The 18445-nt window shown below is 34.8% G+C and overlaps 2 protein-coding genes across 4 annotated transcripts; one reads left to right on the top strand and one right to left on the bottom strand.

Moving 5' to 3' along the window:
- Positions 1–2457: 2457 nt before the first annotated feature.
- LOC147288418 (uncharacterized) lies at positions 2458–9724 on the top strand. Of its 2 annotated transcripts, XM_086239861.1 has the most exons (4): positions 2458–2742; positions 2848–3407; positions 8144–8156; positions 8916–9724. In XM_086239861.1, the coding sequence occupies exons 1-4, from the start codon at positions 2580–2582 to the stop codon at positions 9488–9490; spliced, it is 1311 nt and encodes a 436-aa protein (XP_086095987.1). In that variant the 5' UTR covers positions 2458–2579; the 3' UTR covers positions 9491–9724. The 2 variants fall into 2 exon arrangements, with proteins under 2 accessions (XP_086095987.1, XP_086095986.1); XM_086239860.1 differs by lacking the exons at positions 2458–2742; positions 2848–3407; positions 8144–8156 and adding an exon at positions 8215–8450 and having other exon boundaries at positions 8556–9724.
- A 1307-nt stretch (positions 9725–11031) lies between these two features.
- On the bottom strand, positions 11032–18246 carry LOC147288417 (uncharacterized). 2 transcript variants are annotated; one of them, XM_086242097.1, is made up of 5 exons: positions 17615–18246; positions 14238–14480; positions 13897–14134; positions 13678–13754; positions 11032–11448 (listed from the first exon to the last, which is right to left on the bottom strand). In XM_086242097.1, the coding sequence occupies exons 2-5, from the start codon at positions 14307–14309 to the stop codon at positions 11161–11163; spliced, it is 675 nt and encodes a 224-aa protein (XP_086098223.1). In that variant the 5' UTR covers positions 14310–14480; positions 17615–18246; the 3' UTR covers positions 11032–11160. The 2 variants fall into 2 exon arrangements, with proteins under 2 accessions (XP_086098223.1, XP_086098224.1); XM_086242098.1 differs by lacking the exon at positions 17615–18246 and adding an exon at positions 14619–15916.
- Positions 18247–18445: the final 199 nt, after the last annotated feature.

Raw genomic sequence — 18445 nt, 5'->3', positions numbered from 1 at the left:
CCCATTGCTCTTTGGAAATTGGTAGCCATCAGCATTCAGCAGCTTGAAGCTCCACTCCAGTAGAACATTCAACACCCAACAGGTAGACATGAAAGTCCTCACTGTATGGTCTTAAACTCGTCCGTGAGGTTGGGACATGACGTGTCTTAGAGTTAGAACCCGTGATCGAAAAGATAGGGTTTGTAGAATTAGACAAAACCATCCCTTCAGCAACTTTAACATGCATTATCTCTTTCACTCTCCAAAAGAAAAATCAATATTACATTTTGTCACAAGATAGCAATGGCTTGTGCGTTGTCATGGATAATCTTGGACCGTCAAAAACCGCCTTACAATGTCAAAATTGTGCACGGCACGGACAGCGAGTTTGTGAGATTGTTACCAGCTGAAAAAAAAACTGTGATGACTAATGTGTAAAGACAAACAGAGAGAGAGAGAGAGAGAGAGAACATACAGAGACTGTTGTGGTAAAAGTGAAGACGTTTGTCATTGACCAAAAAAGTAGACAAACTGTCAATTCCATTGCAGGATCTAATATTATTCTAGAGATTAATTGTGCCTTTGTGGTGTCACTTTCTTTGTCTCTAAGTTTTCACCCGAAAATGCTACCTTGCAACTAATGGACAGTGAAAATTGTTGAAGGTTGAAACAGCCCTACTTCTCATCCTTACAAAACAGAAAATTGAATTTGAGAAAAAAGAGAGTACGTGTAGGGACGAAACTACGAAAGGATATTGATGGAAAAGGAATCTTACACATGGGGGGAGTGTGTCATAAAGTTGTGCCACTCTTAGTTGCACTATGAATTTTAGTGTCTTCTTATGTAGACAGTTGGGATTTTAGAAGTCGACAGATATTCCTTAGTTGGCTTGAGAGTGTTCAATTTCTTGAAAGCTGTAACTTTTTATATGTATATTGTTGGATTGACCCAAGCTGACAAAAGCATTGAAGAAAAGTAAAGGAGGATCTTTGGTCGATATCACTCCGGTAGTTAGAAAAAAGGGAAAAATACATTTTTAGTTCACGTGTTTTATCTTGTAATTAATTTTGGTCTTTGTGTTTTTAAAATTGTCAATTTAATCTATGAGTTTATGTTTGCAAGCAATTTTAATCCACCACCACCAATTGTGACGGCGAATTTGTGATGAATTTCACCTATCATGCCTAATAGAGAGAGAAAAAAAAAAAAAAGCTGATGGGGAGAGATGGACGGAGGGAGGGTGAGGATGGTGGTGGTGTGTTGATGTCGGTGGTGGAAGGGAATAGATGGATGATTTTGGTGGTGGTGGACTGAAATTGCTTGCAAATATAAACACAGAGACCAAATTAGCAATTTTGAAAACACAATGACCAAAATTAATTACAAGGTAAAACATAAGGACTAAAAATGTATTTTTCCCTATAAAAGAACACCCAGTCCCATTCTTTGGAACTATCTGATTGTTAGATCCAAATGTTTAGTATCAAGTTATCAACACATTGTTGATTGTAGAATGGTAGCTTTTGAACCAAACCCATTATTCAATAGTAGCACATTCGCACAGGTGCCCATTTACTTGGATGTGGAGTAAATGTTCTCTACCACTAGAGCTACAAGTCCCTATACTTTGTCAATTAATTGACGAGCCAATCAACTTGATATTCTATTCAATTGCCACGTTCTTTACTTAAAACCGCAAATGGGGATACAAATTTTCAAAAATTCTTGTCAAATCACTGAGAAAAAGACGTACTCTTTGATCTCGAATCACATGACTATAATTTGGCTGGAATTTCTTTATCCATTATGGACCACCTGCACAAAATCGACTTGTTTTTCTATGCAGTAAAAAGGACCATGAAAATTTAAAGCAATGTCATGACTGAATTTAATGATCCAGAAGACCTCCATGAGATTTGGAGGCCACATTGCTATAATTTTAACTCACCACACGCTAAAAAGCCTTATTAATTAATGTCACATCATGTGCTCAAATAACATTCTAACACAACAGAAAGTTCTAACTTTGTTTGTGGGGAGAGTTTTCAGATTTCGCAGCATACATATATATATATATATATAGTTAATACATCAACATCGATCTTCAACCTGTTCCTCATGAAATTTGTGGTTTACTCTATTTGTCTCGTGAACCAACGGAGACCCAACTATTCTCTTTGCCATTCTCACACCAACAAAGAAACAAACTCAATAAATGTAAAACAAAAACCAGCAAAGCAAAAACTATATGGGAGCCTCTTTTTTATCTACCTCACCATCACAAAATTACCTTCTTTTTGGATTGTTTGGTGGTAGGAAACGAACCTACACTCACTACTTATAGTTTGCAGTTGACTGGTTTCTGCATGAGTGAAATAAATTAAAGAAGCTTTGATACGGGTCATGCTATAAAGTCTGAAAAAGCTAATTTTTCTTACCTCAAAACAACCTGCAGAAGGAGACAAAGTGTACAATGCTGTAGAGAATATTTATATTAGTTATAAGCCTCAGGCCCTCAGCAATTGATATAAAAGCTAGCCAACCTATCAACACATTCTTAGAGTCAAGAGAGTTTCTTAGGGGAATACAGGGCTCTAAAATGTCTTGGTTTTTAGCAATATTCTTTCTGTTCTGTCTCACATTTAATACTCCTTCAGAAGCTAGCCATGAGAAGAAGCACCCATCTGCAGTTGTTGAAGGCACTGTCTACTGTGACACATGTTTCCAAGAGGAGTTCACAAAGGCCAGCCACTTCATTTCAGGTAATATTCATTTCGAATTTTCAACAACTACTCTCAATTAAATTGTTTTTTAATAATGTGATTTCAACTTGATGCATGAAAATTTCTTGTGGGGTTCTTCTGCAGGGGCCTCTGTTGGTGTAGAATGCAAAGATGGGAGTACTTCAAAACCAAGTTTCAGGACAGAAGTGAAAACAGATACTCATGGAGTATTCAAAGTTCATTTGCCTTTCTCTGTGAGCAAACATGTCAAGAAAATTGAAGGGTGTTCTGTGAAATTAATCAGCAGCAGTGAACCATACTGTGCTGTGGCCTCAACAGCAACTTCATCTTCTCTGCATCTCAAGTCAAGAAATCAAGGAACACACATATTCTCAGCTGGGTTCTTCACCTTCAAGCCTCTAAAACAGCCAAACCTATGCAACCAAAAACCAAGCATTCAAAACTCTAAGGAACTCACTTCTGGGAAAGTCTCATTTCCTCCAGCTGATGACCTGACATTTCCATCAACACCACTTCCAGACCAAACAATGCCTAATTTTGCTGGACTTATTCCAGGACTTCCAGGACTTCCCGGACTCCCAGGACTTCCCGGACTCCCAGGACTCCCAGGACTCCCAGGACTCCCAGGACTTCCCGGACTTCCAGGACTTCCAGGCCTTCCAGGAATTCCTCTCATCCCTGGAGTCCCCCTTGCCTCTTCTTCCTCAAAGAAAACTACTTCTCCTTGATTAGACAGAAATGAATAAAACTATAAAGTATAAACCATGTATAATTAGTTCCCTCAATAATGTCTTTCACATGTTGGCTAAGTTGTTTTTATGTAAAATACTTGTATGGTTGTGCAATTGTGGGAAGCATGATAGGGTTTGTAAGTTTGTACTTTGTAAGGAGCATGTAGTATCGTAGTGGACACAAAATTATTGTACTTGGAATAAAGCTATGGTTGCCCGTGGTTCATTAATTTTTGTCATTATTGAGTATAAGCTACATTTTAAGTTTTTAATACTAACATTTTTTATTTAGAAAAAAATCTTATGAGTTTTTTTTTTCAAATAAATTTTTTATTTTTTCTAAATAAAGTCTTTTGAGCATTGTTTTTTCAAAAAAATATATTATTATTGTTTGGCTTTTTATCAATTTATGGACTTGAATTTTGATCCGTTTTTTATTTCACTACTTAATAAATTTTTTGACTTAGACACTATAATTTTAAAAAAGTTTCAACGTGAGACCCCATTACATTTTATCAAATTTTCCGTATAAAAATAGTCACATGCGATATATATAACTTCTTTTTAAAGGACATTTTGGTCTTTTTGGGTACCCAATGAAATTTGTTTAAGATTCTTCCATTCATACCCAATTTCTAATTTTACCTGAAAGTCAAATTGTTTAAAAAAAAAAAAAAAGGAACACCACAGCAACCCCGCAGCCCCTCCCTCCCACCACCACCACCAACGGTCCTCGCTCCGACCACCTCATTCCCCCTGCCCTCCTCCCGACCAGCCCCCTGAAAATCCACCTCTTATTTTCTCTTTTCTGCAAAAAACCTATAAAAGGAAAGTATAATCATGATCACCATCTTAATCTTGATCTGCCCAGCAACAAAGAAAGAAAGAGAGAGACAAAGAAAGAAACTGATGGAAGGAAATATTTTGGGTCTTAGGAAAATTGACTTTAATTAAGTCATCATCTTTAGTAGGAAATCTGAAAATGATTGTGGGGGAGTGGACTGGGGAGGCTAAAGACCGAGAGAGAGAGAGAAAGAGAGACCAAGCCAAGGGAATGGTTGAATTGAGCAATGTCCAAGAGAGCTGCTGCATACCCAATTGCTTTTGAGTGGAAATCTAAGAGAGGTTAAAAAATGAGGGGGTTAAATCTTTGAATCGAATGGCCAAAAAAAAAGTTAGAACTTTGTGAATGGAAGATGGGGTTTTGCTGGAGATTAAGTTGTTGGGTTTGGGTGGTGGAGTGGAGGTGGTGTTGTGAAGGGTGGGCTGCAATTTAGAACATGGGTGGAGGTGGTGGAGGTTTATTTTTTGTTTTTTGTATTTCAAAAATAATAATAGATATAGATATATATATATATATAAGAATGTTCTAAAACTAATTACATATAATTTAGGAATGTTATAAAGTTTTGTTTAAATAAAAGGCTTAATTATCGATTTACCACCCAAAACTGTAACTCATTCCCACTTTATCACCTGAAAGTTTTTTTGTCTCAGATTACCACCTGTAACTTACATCCGTGTCCCATTTTACCTTGTTCCGTCAACAATTCCGTTACTGTTGACGATCTGGCCGTTAATGCTGACGTGGCACGCTAGATGTGCGCCACGTGTCACATCTTTTTTTTTTTTCAAATTTTTTTATAAACTTTGAAAATTAATTAAAAATAGCTCCGAACTCAGAAAAATACACAAAAAATTCCTATGGACTCTTCTTGACTAGCACTAATTTACTATAAGGTTAAATTACCAATTTTCCCTCTAAAAATTTTCAAAAAAATTAGAAAGTCTAAATTTATTTCTAAAAAATTAAAATAAATTTTCCTCTATTAAATAAATTCTAGAAAAAATTCTAGAATTTTCGTAAACTCTTGGACAAATTCTCAAAAATATTTTGAAAAATTACCAAAAGCTTGTTTTAGAGAATTATTTCGAGACTTTACAGAAATTTTAGAATTTTTCTAGAATTTATTTTATAGGGAATTTTATTTTTCTCTAAGACCGAGAGGTCTTTTGGGTAGCAAGTGTTCACGAGAAAGGTATTGTTAGTTTTTAGAAGACTAACGGTGCAGACCTCATATTTTTTGGAGTTCGGGAGATTATTCTATGAATTTTCAAAGAGTCTAGCGTATTTTAATTTTCTAGAAATAAATTTGGACTTTCCAAATTTTTTGGAAATTTTATAGGGAAAATTGGCATTTTGACCCGATAGTAAATTAGTACTAGTTAAGACAAGTCGGTAGGAATTTTCCGTGTATTTTTTTAAGTTCGGAGCTATTTTTAATTAATTTTCAAAGTTTATAAAAATAGAAAAATCAAAAAAATCAAAAAATACAAAAAAGATGTGACACGTGGCGCACATCCAGCGCGCCACGTCAGCATTAACGGAATTGTTGACGGAATAAGGTAAAATGGGACACGGATGTAAGTTACAGGTGGTAATCTGGGACAAAAAAACTTTCAGGTAGTAAAGTGGAAATGAGTTACAATTTTGGGTGGTAAATCGATAATTAAGCCTAAATAAAAAGACATGTGTAAATTTTTTATTAGTCTTAGTCATGTGGGTTGTTGCAATTTATTTTTTTATTGATAGTAGAAAATTAATATGAAAAGACTAACATGTCTTTATTTTTAACAGAATTACAGAAATATTAACAGAATGTAACAGAGACTTGACATTGAAATTCTTTTAAAATTAAGATGCTATATCGAGTCAAAAAATTTATTAGATAGTAAAGTTAAAAACGTGTTAAAGTTTAAGTGGATAAATTGTTAAAAAGCCTTATTTTTTTATTTTTTGAGGGTATAGGGTACATATTCACATCATATCTTACTAGGGTATAGAATGAAGTTTGTAGAGTCTGTATGCGCTCAAAATCTCATAGTTAAAACCTAATATAAAACCGACAAATCAGGACTTGAGAAAAAGTAAAAATGCATTGCAAAATATTCGAAAATGACCACCAAAGACTCGACATCTGGTATGTATGAAAAAATTGAAATTAATGAACTAATATTATATACATATATATAATATGAAATAATTACAGTATTATTGGACTTTAATTAGAATTTTAAAGTCATAAAATTTTATTAAATAAATTGTTCAATTAAACGATCTAAATAGAAGTTTTCGTTTTTAATCGTTAAAAATATTTTTTTCCAAAAAAAAAAAAAACAATTAACACTTTGAGTTTTTTTTCGGGAAAAAAAGTCCTTCATTCTTGCTGTCTTATATTGAATTGTGGGGATGGCCAAAAGAAAAAAAGCGTTCTCGGCTGAAAATCAAGGCCCAGAAAGACCTTGCTAGGACACTTGTTGTTTGGGCTATAACAAACATAAAGTCAAGCCCAAAATTTTGGTTGGGCTGAGCATCTGTTTGGCAGGGCTTTCAAAAGATGCACTTCTATTCAATAGTGCTTTTATTGGTAGTACATTTGTTAAAGATAGGAGTGCAACTTGAGCGGGGCGCGTCTGAAACTAATTTGGTGTTTGAACTTGTGTGGGAGGTTTGAAAAAGTTAAAACTCTATATATTAGATTATATCTTAGTTTAAATTAGTAATAATATTTAGTTTATATATTATTATTGAAGATGAACTATAAATTTTAAAGGAGGTAAAAATATGTATTCTATCTTATATATTTTTGTGTGAAATAAAACCTAAACTATGATGTTTGATAGCAATATAGTTGTGATATTGTTATTATTATTTTCTCTTCATATTGAAGCTTTGAAGATGTCCAACTTGAACCTAACTAGAGCTCAACCCAAGTTGAGGTTGGGTTATGTTAAGTTTATTTATTTGCAACCCACCTAAACCCAATCCAAAAAATAAAGCATGGATTAAACTTGAGTTGACATTTCAACTCACCTGAATTATACTTGTAGCTAGTTAAAGTATATCAATTTCTTCATCAAAATTAAAGTACTTATAAATATACTTAAAAACGCTTCTTAAGGAAACATATACCTTATCCAAAAGGCATTAAAAATATTTCTATAAACTATAACTCAAAAATCACTTTTAATTATTTCCATTAAATGTTACCAAAAACATTTTTTATTATAGAAAAACAGTGTCAAACAAAGCCTAAATAAGGACACACAAATTTGCTTGAGAAACAAATGATCCAGAGGACCTCCATGAGATTTGGAGGCCACATTGCTATAATTTTAACTCACCACACACTAAAAAGCCTCATTAATTAATGTCACATCATGCTCTGCTAAAATAACATTCTAACACAACAGAAAGTTCTAACTTTGTTTGTGGGGAGAGTTTACAGATTTCGCAGCATACATATATAAATAGTTAATACATCAACATCGATCTTCAACCTGTTCCTCGTGAAATTTGTGGTTTACTCTACTTGTCTCGTGAACCAACGGGGACCCAACTATTCTCTTTGCCATTCTCACACCAACAAAGAAACAAACTCAATAAATGTAAAACAAAAACCAGCAAAGCAAAAACTATATGGGGGCCTCCTTTTTATCTACCTCACCATCACAAAATTACCTTCTTTTTGGATTGTTTGGTGGTAGGAAAACGAACCTACATTCACTACTTATAGTTTGCAGTTGACTGGTTTCTGCATGAGTGAAATAAATTAAAGAAGCTTTGATACGGGTCATGCTATAAAGTTTGAAAAAGCTAATTTTTCTTACCCCAAAACAACCTGCAGAAGGAGACAAAGTGTATAATGCTGTAGAGAATATTTATATTAGTTATAAGCCTCAGGCCCTCAGCAATTGATATAAAAGCTAGCCAACCTATCAACACATTCTTAGAGTCAAGAGAGTTTCTTAGGGGAATACAGGGCTCTAAAATGTCTTGGTTTTTAGCAATATTCTTTCTGTTAAGTCTCACATTTAATACTCCTTCAGAAGCTAGCCATGAGAAGAAGCACCCATCTGCAGTTGTTGAAGGCACTGTCTACTGTGACACATGTTTCCAAGAGGAGTTCACAAAGGCCAGCCACTTCATTTCAGGTAATATTCATTTCGAATTTTCAACAACTACTCTCAATTAAATTGTTTTTTAATAATGTGATTTCAACTTGATGCATGAAAATTTCTTGTGGGGTTCTTCTGCAGGGGCCTCTGTTGGTGTAGAATGCAAAGATGGGAGTACTTCAAAACCAAGTTTCAGGACAGAAGTGAAAACAGATACTCATGGAGTATTCAAAGTTCATTTGCCTTTCTCTGTGAGCAAACATGTCAAGAAAATTGAAGGGTGTTCTGTGAAATTAATCAGCAGCAGTGAACCATACTGTGCTGTGGCCTCAACAGCAACTTCATCTTCTCTGCATCTCAAGTCAAGAAATCAAGGAACACACATATTCTCAGCTGGGTTCTTCACCTTCAAGCCTCTAAAACAGCCAAACCTATGCAACCAAAAACCAAGCATTCAAAACTCTAAGGAACTCACTTCTGGGAAAGTCTCATTTCCTCCAGCTGATGACCTGACATTTCCATCAACACCACTTCCAGACCAAACAATGCCTAATTTTGCTGGACTTATTCCAGGACTTCCAGGACTTCCCGGACTCCCAGGACTTCCCGGACTCCCAGGACTCCCAGGACTCCCAGGACTTCCAGGACTTCCCGGACTCCCAGGACTTCCCGGACTCCCAGGACTCCCAGGACTTCCCGGACTTCCAGGAATTCCAGGAGTTCCAATTTTACCCCCTTTACCAGGAAAGCCTATAGGGTCCAACTCCAAAACTACTACTTCTTCAAAGACAGAGCAACTAACTGATAAAAAAGTAGCCCACCCAGATTTTTTCTTGCCACCAAACCCACTTCAGCCACCATCAGTTTTACCACCAAACCCACTTCAGCCACCCTCAATTTTACCTCCAAACCCACTGCAGCCACCATCACCATTGATTCCTCTGCCTCCCATACCAGGTTTAACCCCACCACCATCCTCATCATTCCCATTCCTCCCTCCATTCCCACTCCCACCTATACCTCACATCCCTGGGACCCCCCCTGCCTCTTCCTCAAAGAAAACTACTTCTCCTTGATTAGACAGAAATGAATAAAACTATAAAGTATAAACCATGTATAATTAGTTCCCTCAATAATGTCTTTCACATGTTGGCTAAGTTGTTTTTATGTAAAAATTCTTGTATGGTTGTGCAATTGTCAGAAGCACGATAGGGTTTGTAAGTTTGTACTTTGTAAGGAGCATGTAGTATATTAGTGGACACAAAATTATTGTACTTGGAATAAAGCTATGGTTGCCCGTGGTTCATTAATTTTTGTCATTATTGAGTTTAAGAACTTTAAGCTGCATTTTAAGTTTTTAATTGCTAAAAATATTTTTGTCCAAACAAAAAAAACAATTAACACTTTGAGTTTTTTTTTCGGGAAAAAAAGTCCTTCATTCATGCTGTCTAATATTGAATTGTGGGGTCCGTGGGGATGACCAAAAGAAAAAAGAGTTCTCGGCTGAAAATCAAGGCCCAGAAAGACCTTTCTAGGTCACTTGTTGTTTGGGCTATAACAAACATAAAGTCAAAGCCCAAAATTTGGTTGGGCTGAGCATCTGTTTGGCAGGGCTTTCATAAGAAGCAGTTCTATTCAATGGTGCTTTTATTGGTAGTACATTTGTTAAAGTTAGGGGTGCAACATGAGCGGATCAATCCGAACCGTCTGAAACTAATTTAAATTGGGCTTTGGTGTTTGAACTGGGAGGTTTGAGAAAGTTAAAACTCTATATATTAGATTATATCTTAGTTTAAATTAGTAATATAATATTTAGTTTATATATTGTTTTTGAGTGAAATAAAACCTAAAGAATAATGCTATACTTACCACATTCTTATACCACATTTTTATACCATCTGACGTGTCATTACTTTATTGGACAAAGTTTTTCTTTTTCTTTTTGGGTTTTTCTTTTTATTTTTTAGTATCCAATGTATGAATGCCATGTAAGTTGCCACATAAGGTGGTATGAAATTATGGTATAAAAATGTGGTATATGTAGCACTACTGAAAACCTAAATTATGATGTTTGATGGCAATATGATTGTGATTTTATTATTATTATTTTCTCTTTATCTTGAAGCTTTGAAGATGTCCAACCCGAACCTAACTCGAGCTGAATCCAAGTTGAGGTTAAGTTGAGCTCAATCCAAGTTGAGCTTAAGTTGTGTTGAGCTCACTTATTTGCAACTCACCTAAACTCAACCCAAAAAATAAAATATGGATTAAGTTTGGATTGACCTTTCAACTCGCCCGAATTACACTTGTAGCTAGTTAAAGTATATCAATTTCTTCATCAAAATTAAAATACTTATAAATATACTTAAAAACATTTCTTAAGGAAACATATATCTTATCCAAAAGGCATTAAAAATATTTCTATAAACTATAACTCAAAAATTACTTTTAATTATTTCCATTAAATGTTACCAAAAACATTTTTACTATAGAAAAATAGTATCAAACAAAGCCTAAATAAGGACAAACAAATTTGCTTGAGAAACAAAAGTCAATGGCATTGAAAATTTTGCATTACATCACCAATTTGGGACATAAGCATCACATCTCTCAAAGTTCTTATTGTTTCTCTATTCTATTCATACCTCTTATACTTTTGCACTAAAAAGTTGTTTCCATATGCATTTGTCTGACTCTATGCATCACCACCTTCCTCGGATCTATATAGCCAATCACCAAATTTCTTTTATTTCTTGGTCGAAGTCTCTGCATTGTCTCTGATGTTGCTACCACCAGTTGAAGACCCAAATCCAACTCCAGCATTCCTTAAAGCTTCGAGTTGTTGTTGCTGCTGCTGTTGTTGTAGAGAGTTGGAGTGACAAGAAATGCTTACTGGCCTGAGAAAGTTACGGCAATATAAATGGCGGCTGGGTGTCATCCACGGGTCTTGTAGTAATGGTTGGTGATCATAAGCACTACTACTGTTAGCATCACCACCTGGTGGGATTGGTCCCCTCAAGTTTAGTCTGTACTTCTACAAAATTAAACACACAGGAATATAATTGTACATCAAGATCATCATCATCATCAAACCCTAGCTATCTAGCAATATTCATGATCATAAACATGCTTAGATTTTATTGAATTTTAAAATTCCAATGAAATCTAGGTGTTTCTGACTTAAATTTGAATGGATTCCAATAAAATTGAGATGTCTCCAACTCAGATTTTAATGGATTCCAATGAAATCCAGGTGTCCTAAAAAAGTCATGAATTTCATTAAGCGAAAGATTTTAATGAATTTGGATAGATTTGAATGCATTTTTTACACATAACAAATTTCATAAGAATTTCACCCAATTTATTTGGATTTTGATGGATTCTATGGATTTTAAAATCTATTAAACTCCTTTAAAATTTGAGTTAAGAACACTCTCTAAGTCCTGATTACGAGTAACATGGTGAGTTAGCACATATTTATTAATTTTAACATGTTTCTTCTTGGAAAGAAATAGTTAATTAAAAGCAAATTAAGTAACTTAATTTGTACTAAATGACCCACATAACAATATTAATAGTTTCAACAATACTATTCCGCAGCTAGCGCTCTGGTTCGTTTGCACTGATCACACTAGCAATGTTTCATAATATGCCTGTTAAGTTTTAGTATTGGTTCCTTTTATATATATATATATATATATATATGAGGAGTGCTCTAAAACTAATTAGTTAGTAAGTTAATACGAAACTAACCCTACTTTTGGGACCACCACATAGCTAATCTTATAATCTGAACCATCAATTATTTAGGTCATACTTCAAATATCATCATTACAACAAATCAACTAAATCGGAAATCATTTAGTCATCTAATTGAGATCAAATAAATAGACGATCAGTGTTTTCGATAAAAACATATAAATAGTTGTTGTTATAATTAAATTACTAAATGATTTCCGAATTTGAAGATTTTTTACAGAGATGATCTTTGAAGTAGGGCCTAAAAAATAGACGGTTCGGATTTTGAGATTACATTGTGTGGTGGGCCCAACATGGTGGTTAGTTTTGTATTAACTTACTAACTAGTTAATTTTAGAGCATTCTTGTATACATATATATATACGTTAATCATTTTAGAGATATATTTAGTGCTGCAATATTTATCAATCACAATCATAACTAATTATATGGAATAACAATATTCATTTTCATGCTTGAGGTAATATGATATGCATATCTAGCTAGCAAGGCCACAGTATTTCCCTATATTTTTCTTCATTTGGAGAAAGACTCTCTAATGCTAAAGTTTAAATTTTCTCTAAATCGTTTTTGTTGTTTGGGTTTCTACTCTAAATCTAATTGTTAGGTTTGAAGAGATCGAATTTGAGGAGTTTCATCCATTCAATTTACTTTAGGGAAAACTCAAATTTAAGGAGATTTTAGGGAATAATATGAGCTGTACTTTTTCTTATTTTCCTTCAAATTTAAATTTGAAAAAAAGGTTTAGTGAAAGACCGGAGATGCTCTTATACACTAAACTCAACCTCAATTACCTATATAGAAGTTAGGAACTATTTATTACATATAACACACCCCTCAATGAATTAAATATCATATCTTCCAAGCTATCATCATTTTATGCATGGATGGTTAATAGAATTAGCATGTACAGATTAATAGATGTGTTACTATGAAAATTCTCTCACACGCATGTATATATATGCACGAGAGAATCTACCATAATATCTTTATCAACTCAAGTAATCTAATTGCTAAAATCTATTATACGCATGAGAAAATGAACAAAACTTACTCATGGGAGAATATACCATTAAGATCTTTCATGCACATAACATTTTTTCATACACATGAGAGAATCCCCTGTATTACTAAGAAATGGCCAAAAACTATTAACTATATATACGTGAACTTATCATCTATTCCTTGTCAATAACATGCTAATTAATAAGCAAATTTCTTTTATAAGAGTTCAGACTAGAGGCACTAATTACAAATTAAAATTTCAGTCCAGAATAATTCAACTGAGAAATAACAGAGTTCAAAATATCAATACAAAAAATATTAGCAAAGGATCCTATATCCTCTATATAATTAGCCGACTCGATATGGATCTCATCATATTCTAGCTTTGATACCAACTAATTCTTGTAGTACTAGTTAAGATGATATTTTTATGATTCACAAATTAAAAAAATACACATACACACATTATGCATGATACAAAAATTCTTAAACAATTCACCTGAAGATGACTTTTAACTTGGTCATTGGTGAGCCCCTCAACCTTCATGCAATCTGTAATTTGCTTGGGGGTGGCTACTGCTCAACAAGAGAAAACATAAAAAATATAGCTAGAATAAATCAAATGAAGAAAAATAATAAACAAATCATATATCAGTATATATCAAGCATCATATAACATATGATCTATATATACATGTAGCACATATTTAAGTCTAACCTTGAGGACCTCCAAGGAAATTCAAAGCCTCCACAAACCTTGTGTGGAGCTCCGGAGTCCAATTTCTTCTATTATTCTTCCAAGTAGGCTGTAAAAATGGTATCAATTGTGGTTGGTACATTACTGCTTGATCCCCAGCCTCCTTATTCAAATCACAGGGGAACCCTGTTTGACTTGGCTCATTTCCCTTCTCTGAAAATTCGCAACCATATGTTTTGTATCTTAGTTGCAAGCTCACCTGGAACAAATTATTAATTCAAGATTTATAATTTGGGAAATTAATTTTCCCAAAAATAAAAATGAAAAATCAACTTTCATTTTGCATGTCTATGGTACCATACCCGATCTTTATAATCTGTTGCATCTAGGTCAGTTTTAGGATTCCCAGAATAAACAGGAGGAGAATTGGCCATAACGGGCTCTTTTCCCTCCCTGAGATATTTTTTAGAGATACTTGTTTCTTCTAGCAGCTCTTCATATCTCTTCTTCTTCCATGTCTCAAATTCTGGTTCATCACATTCGTTACTCGTTAGCACCAAGATTCCTGATGATCCTCCCCATTTCCTCCTTTAATGCATCAATGGCTGTAACTCAAAGAAAAAAAAAACCATTAGAGGTAAATTAACACATATATATATATATCAAACCCTTTAATCTAGCTAATTTCTTGAGCAGAAACATGAAAAAATTAAAATAATGAGATATATAGCAAGCTAGCTCACCATCCATCAATAAAAGCATGCACTGAGGCAGCTCTCTTGTCTCAAGAGTCTCAACCCAAGCTAGTTCCTCCTTGTGCTTTTGTATGTAGTCATTTAGGACAATCAATTTTTCCAAAGGATTATGAATCTTCTCATTCAGGTCACTCAGCATGATGTTGAGTGATTTAGGGACATAAGTAGGCTTCAAACTCAATGTCAGCTCTAGTGGGTTTGAGTTTGGCCCCATTTTGTCAGCCTAGATATAAGCGTTGCTAGTAAATATTAGATTCCTAGATCTCTCTCTCTCTCTCACACACACACACACACACAAATGACAGCCTAGCTTTTCTCTGAGAACCCTGAGGCCTCGTTTGTTTCACAGGACTGTCTTGGCTTGGACTAGCTATAGGGACTGGCACGGACTGGACTGTCTTGGCTTGGACTAGCTAAGAACTGCCTTTATGTTTGGTGCAGTGCAAGACTAACAACCTGGATAATGAAAATAGTCTTGTCCTATGTTTGGTGCAGTGCAGGACTAACAAGTTGGAAAATTATTTTTTGAAACAAAATCATAAATCCCCATATTTATTTATTTAGACTAAAAATTAATGGAATTTGGTTGCTTCACGTAGTTTTTATTTTGATATATTTACTCAATGTTCTGACACTCACAAGGCACTTGGTTTATATAATGCAGGACTTGGATTTGTCACGTCCTTACTTTTTGTATTCTTTGTTGGAGTTTTTGTTTCGTCATGGATGGGTGCTACTGTTTTCTCGCTTGGAGAATGGATCATAAAGAGAATGCCTTTTGTTAAGCATATCTACTCAGCCTCCAAAGCATATATTGCCATGTCCCCTTGTAAAATGGAGGTCATAACTCCCACATGATTTTATGGGCAAGATTGATCTAGATGGTTTTAGAACCCTCTGATCTGCAAGCCACATGACTACTAAAAAAAAAGAAGCTATCTCACACTAAGCAATCTTGTCATATATAGGTAACCTTCAGCATTCCATTAATAACATGTACAAGGAACTGATTGGTTCCAGATCATAGAGACAACCTCACATGAAAAAGATTACATTTTTTATTTATTAGAAACAAACTTTCATTAAAAGAAAAAAAGAACAATACAACATGCAATGCAGTGAACAAGATGTCCACTAATCTACACCTTCCTAGATAATACACCAATCATACAAAAGTTATGAGAAAGTCTCCCTAAAACACAACAGCCCCCCAATTAGACAAGATTATAGAAAATGAAAAATCCCTAAAAATTGGAGTAACTGATGCCCATAAAGAAGACCATAATCGAACTCTCTCCCACAGAATATGCACATCTTCCTCCCTCACATCATCAAAAATCCTTTTATTGGTCCCAGTGTAATATAAATTTACGATTTTAAATTAACATAACTCACCAACAGATAATGTAAAGTAGAAACACCATAAAGAATATTCCTTTAAGAAAGAGGAGCATAGCTATAATTTAAAAAGTACCTCAAAGATCAACAGAAATACCCCTAAATCATAGTCAAATTTCAAAGGAGCAAAGAACAACAAGCAGGTAATTACTTATAAGATGTAAATCTCATCATCATGGTATTGACAATAATTTACCATATACATCACTTATTGTTGTGTTTGACTGACATTTGTTGTACTATTACAAATCCAAAATATACTATCCTCATTATTACATTTACAAAACTCCGGTTTGCCAAGAAAAATTTAAACAGAAAACGAAGCAACAGAAATAAAAAAAGATTATAGAAAGCTATTTACTGGAATTTGTACTGAAAAAGTTCCTCTCACATGAAACTTTCAGTGCAATAATTTTCCATAAGATTATCAATTTCAGGAAGTAACAAAAGGGCACTTGATGAGGCTAAACATCACAGAGTTAAAAAAATCTAGTTGCATTTTGATAATCTAAAAAATATTAAATTTATTTTCTTGAGCAATTGGAATCAAACCAAAATCCACCAACCCCATAAATGCATGTTCTTTGAATCTTTGCCAACAGTGCTAGGTACCACTTACCAGTTACATACTGAAAAACCTTAGACCTTAAGAATCTCTGATATATGATCCTTTACTTAGTAGTAGCAGTAGTAGTAGTTGGATTAGGGGTGAATTAATATCTCTCTGCATATATGGTTTACTTCTTTAGGAATTAATAAGGTGAATAAGCAATCCACAGTGTTTTAGAGTGCATGTGAAATTGTGAAGGCAACAATACATATATACATAGTTGCTCACTCAAGAATGATGGCGAATTGGCGATCACAGTCATTGACCAAAAACCCACAGTCATTCACAAAAATCCCAAACTCTCGGACAGACCCTTTGATAAAGATCCTTCATGTTGGTTGAATTATGACTTGGGGTCTAGTCTACTCTGGTCTAGTAGTGAAATATAATATAGTGGCATAAGGCTTTTGTTATCTGGTTTTGCAAACCACATAAATTAAACATTAAAGAGGAATGCAATATGTGTTGTCTGTAACTGCAGACTAAAGACAAAGCCATGATCAGGATTCAGGGGCTCAGGGCTGTCAGCAATAAAGACAAAGCCCCTCATATGCGATCTCCCCTTACTCTAAGATGATTTCAACACAACTATTAATTTCAAGGTCATAAGTCTAGCAGAAACAAATCTCAGCAACCAAACACAGCAAAAACAGCAACATGAAGATCATGGGCTTACAGCAAAAACAGCAAAAAAAGCAAAAAAAGCAAAAACAGCAACACAGCAAAAACAGCAAAAATCATATGCGATCTCAGCAACCAAACACAGCAAAAACAAATCTTCAAAAACAAAAACATGAACATATAACATATTATTTCCTAAACTTTCTCATCACCAACCATAAGAATTAAGATCATGGGCTTACAGAATTCAATATTTCAACAGGTTCCCATGAAAACCCAACTCCAGAATTCCACTAAAACCACCAAAAACAAAAAAAAACCCTAGATCTGGAGAGGAATTTTGAAGAGAACTCACTCTCTGTTGTTGCTGCAGGTAGAAGAAATGGGTTGGGTTGCTGTAGAAGATGAAAGAGCCAAATTACCAGTCGCTTCTGCCCAGTTCTTCTCGCCGGTCGCCGCTGCCCAGTTCGTCTCCTCGGTCGCCGCTGCCCAGTCCTTCTCGCCGGTCGCCGCTGCCTAGTTATTCTCGTCGGTCGCCGCTGCCCACAGTGATGAAGTCGCCGCTGCCCACTTTCTCCTTCGGTTTGTTGTCGCTATGAAATCGATAGAAGTGTGTTTTGGTCTTAGGTAGACCCAGCTAAGGAGGTTCTTAGCTAAGAAGGCTGATTTTCACGGGTTTCATTAAGCCTAGCTAAGAAGGCTGATTTAAGTTGGACAGGACTGTCTAAGCCCCGTGTTTTTTAATTCTAAGCTCACCAAACATGGGCTTAAAATCTTAACTAAGACTGTCCCTGTTAAGAAGGTGAAACAAACAAGGCCTGAGTGAATTGAGACTGGGGAGACTGTCTGAGTGTCTGGGAGTTATATAGATCGAAGAAAGAGATGGTGGGAGAGAGAGTGACAGGGAGGAGAGAAAGTGATGGACCAGAATCCAGAATTCAATATGATCCCTAAGAAAAAGTGTGAGGAAATCCAGTTAAGACAAATTAGATTACACAATGAGAGATTCGCTCATACACTCTCTCTCCATTTTGACAACCAAGTTCTAAGTTCTAACACGCTCACACTTAATTTATATATTATTAAAAAAAAAAAAATTAATTTGAAACTGAAAATAATAGGTAATTAAATTGAAGGTACTCTGAGACAAGGCGCCGCGTATCTGTCAACTTTTTGTTTTTCCCAT

Source organism: Dryas octopetala, chromosome 4 (assembly GCF_963921425.1).
Source record: "Dryas octopetala chromosome 4, drDryOcto1.1, whole genome shotgun sequence".
Taxonomy (NCBI): domain Eukaryota; kingdom Viridiplantae; phylum Streptophyta; class Magnoliopsida; order Rosales; family Rosaceae; genus Dryas; species Dryas octopetala.
The sequence above is the reverse complement of the archived record's forward strand: the minus strand, read 5'-3'. Positions and strand labels throughout refer to the sequence as shown.

Bases quoted from the DNA above. Each gene is read 5' to 3' on its own strand.
- LOC147288418 (XM_086239861.1), top strand. From the start codon at position 2,580: ATGTCTTGGTTTTTAGCAATATTCTTTCTGTTCTGTCTCACATTTAAT. The intron at 2,743-2,847 runs GTAATATTCATT...GTTCTTCTGCAG, and splicing joins GGCCAGCCACTTCATTTCAG to GGGCCTCTGTTGGTGTAGAA.
- LOC147288417 (XM_086242097.1), bottom strand. From the start codon at position 14,309: ATGGCCAATTCTCCTCCTGTTTATTCTGGGAATCCTAAAACTGACCTA. The intron at 13,755-13,896 runs GTTAGACTTAAA...CTTGTTGAGCAG, and splicing joins TTTCCTTGGAGGTCCTCAAG to TAGCCACCCCCAAGCAAATT. The intron at 11,449-13,677 runs GTGAATTGTTTA...TTAATTTTGTAG, and splicing joins AAGTTAAAAGTCATCTTCAG to AAGTACAGACTAAACTTGAG.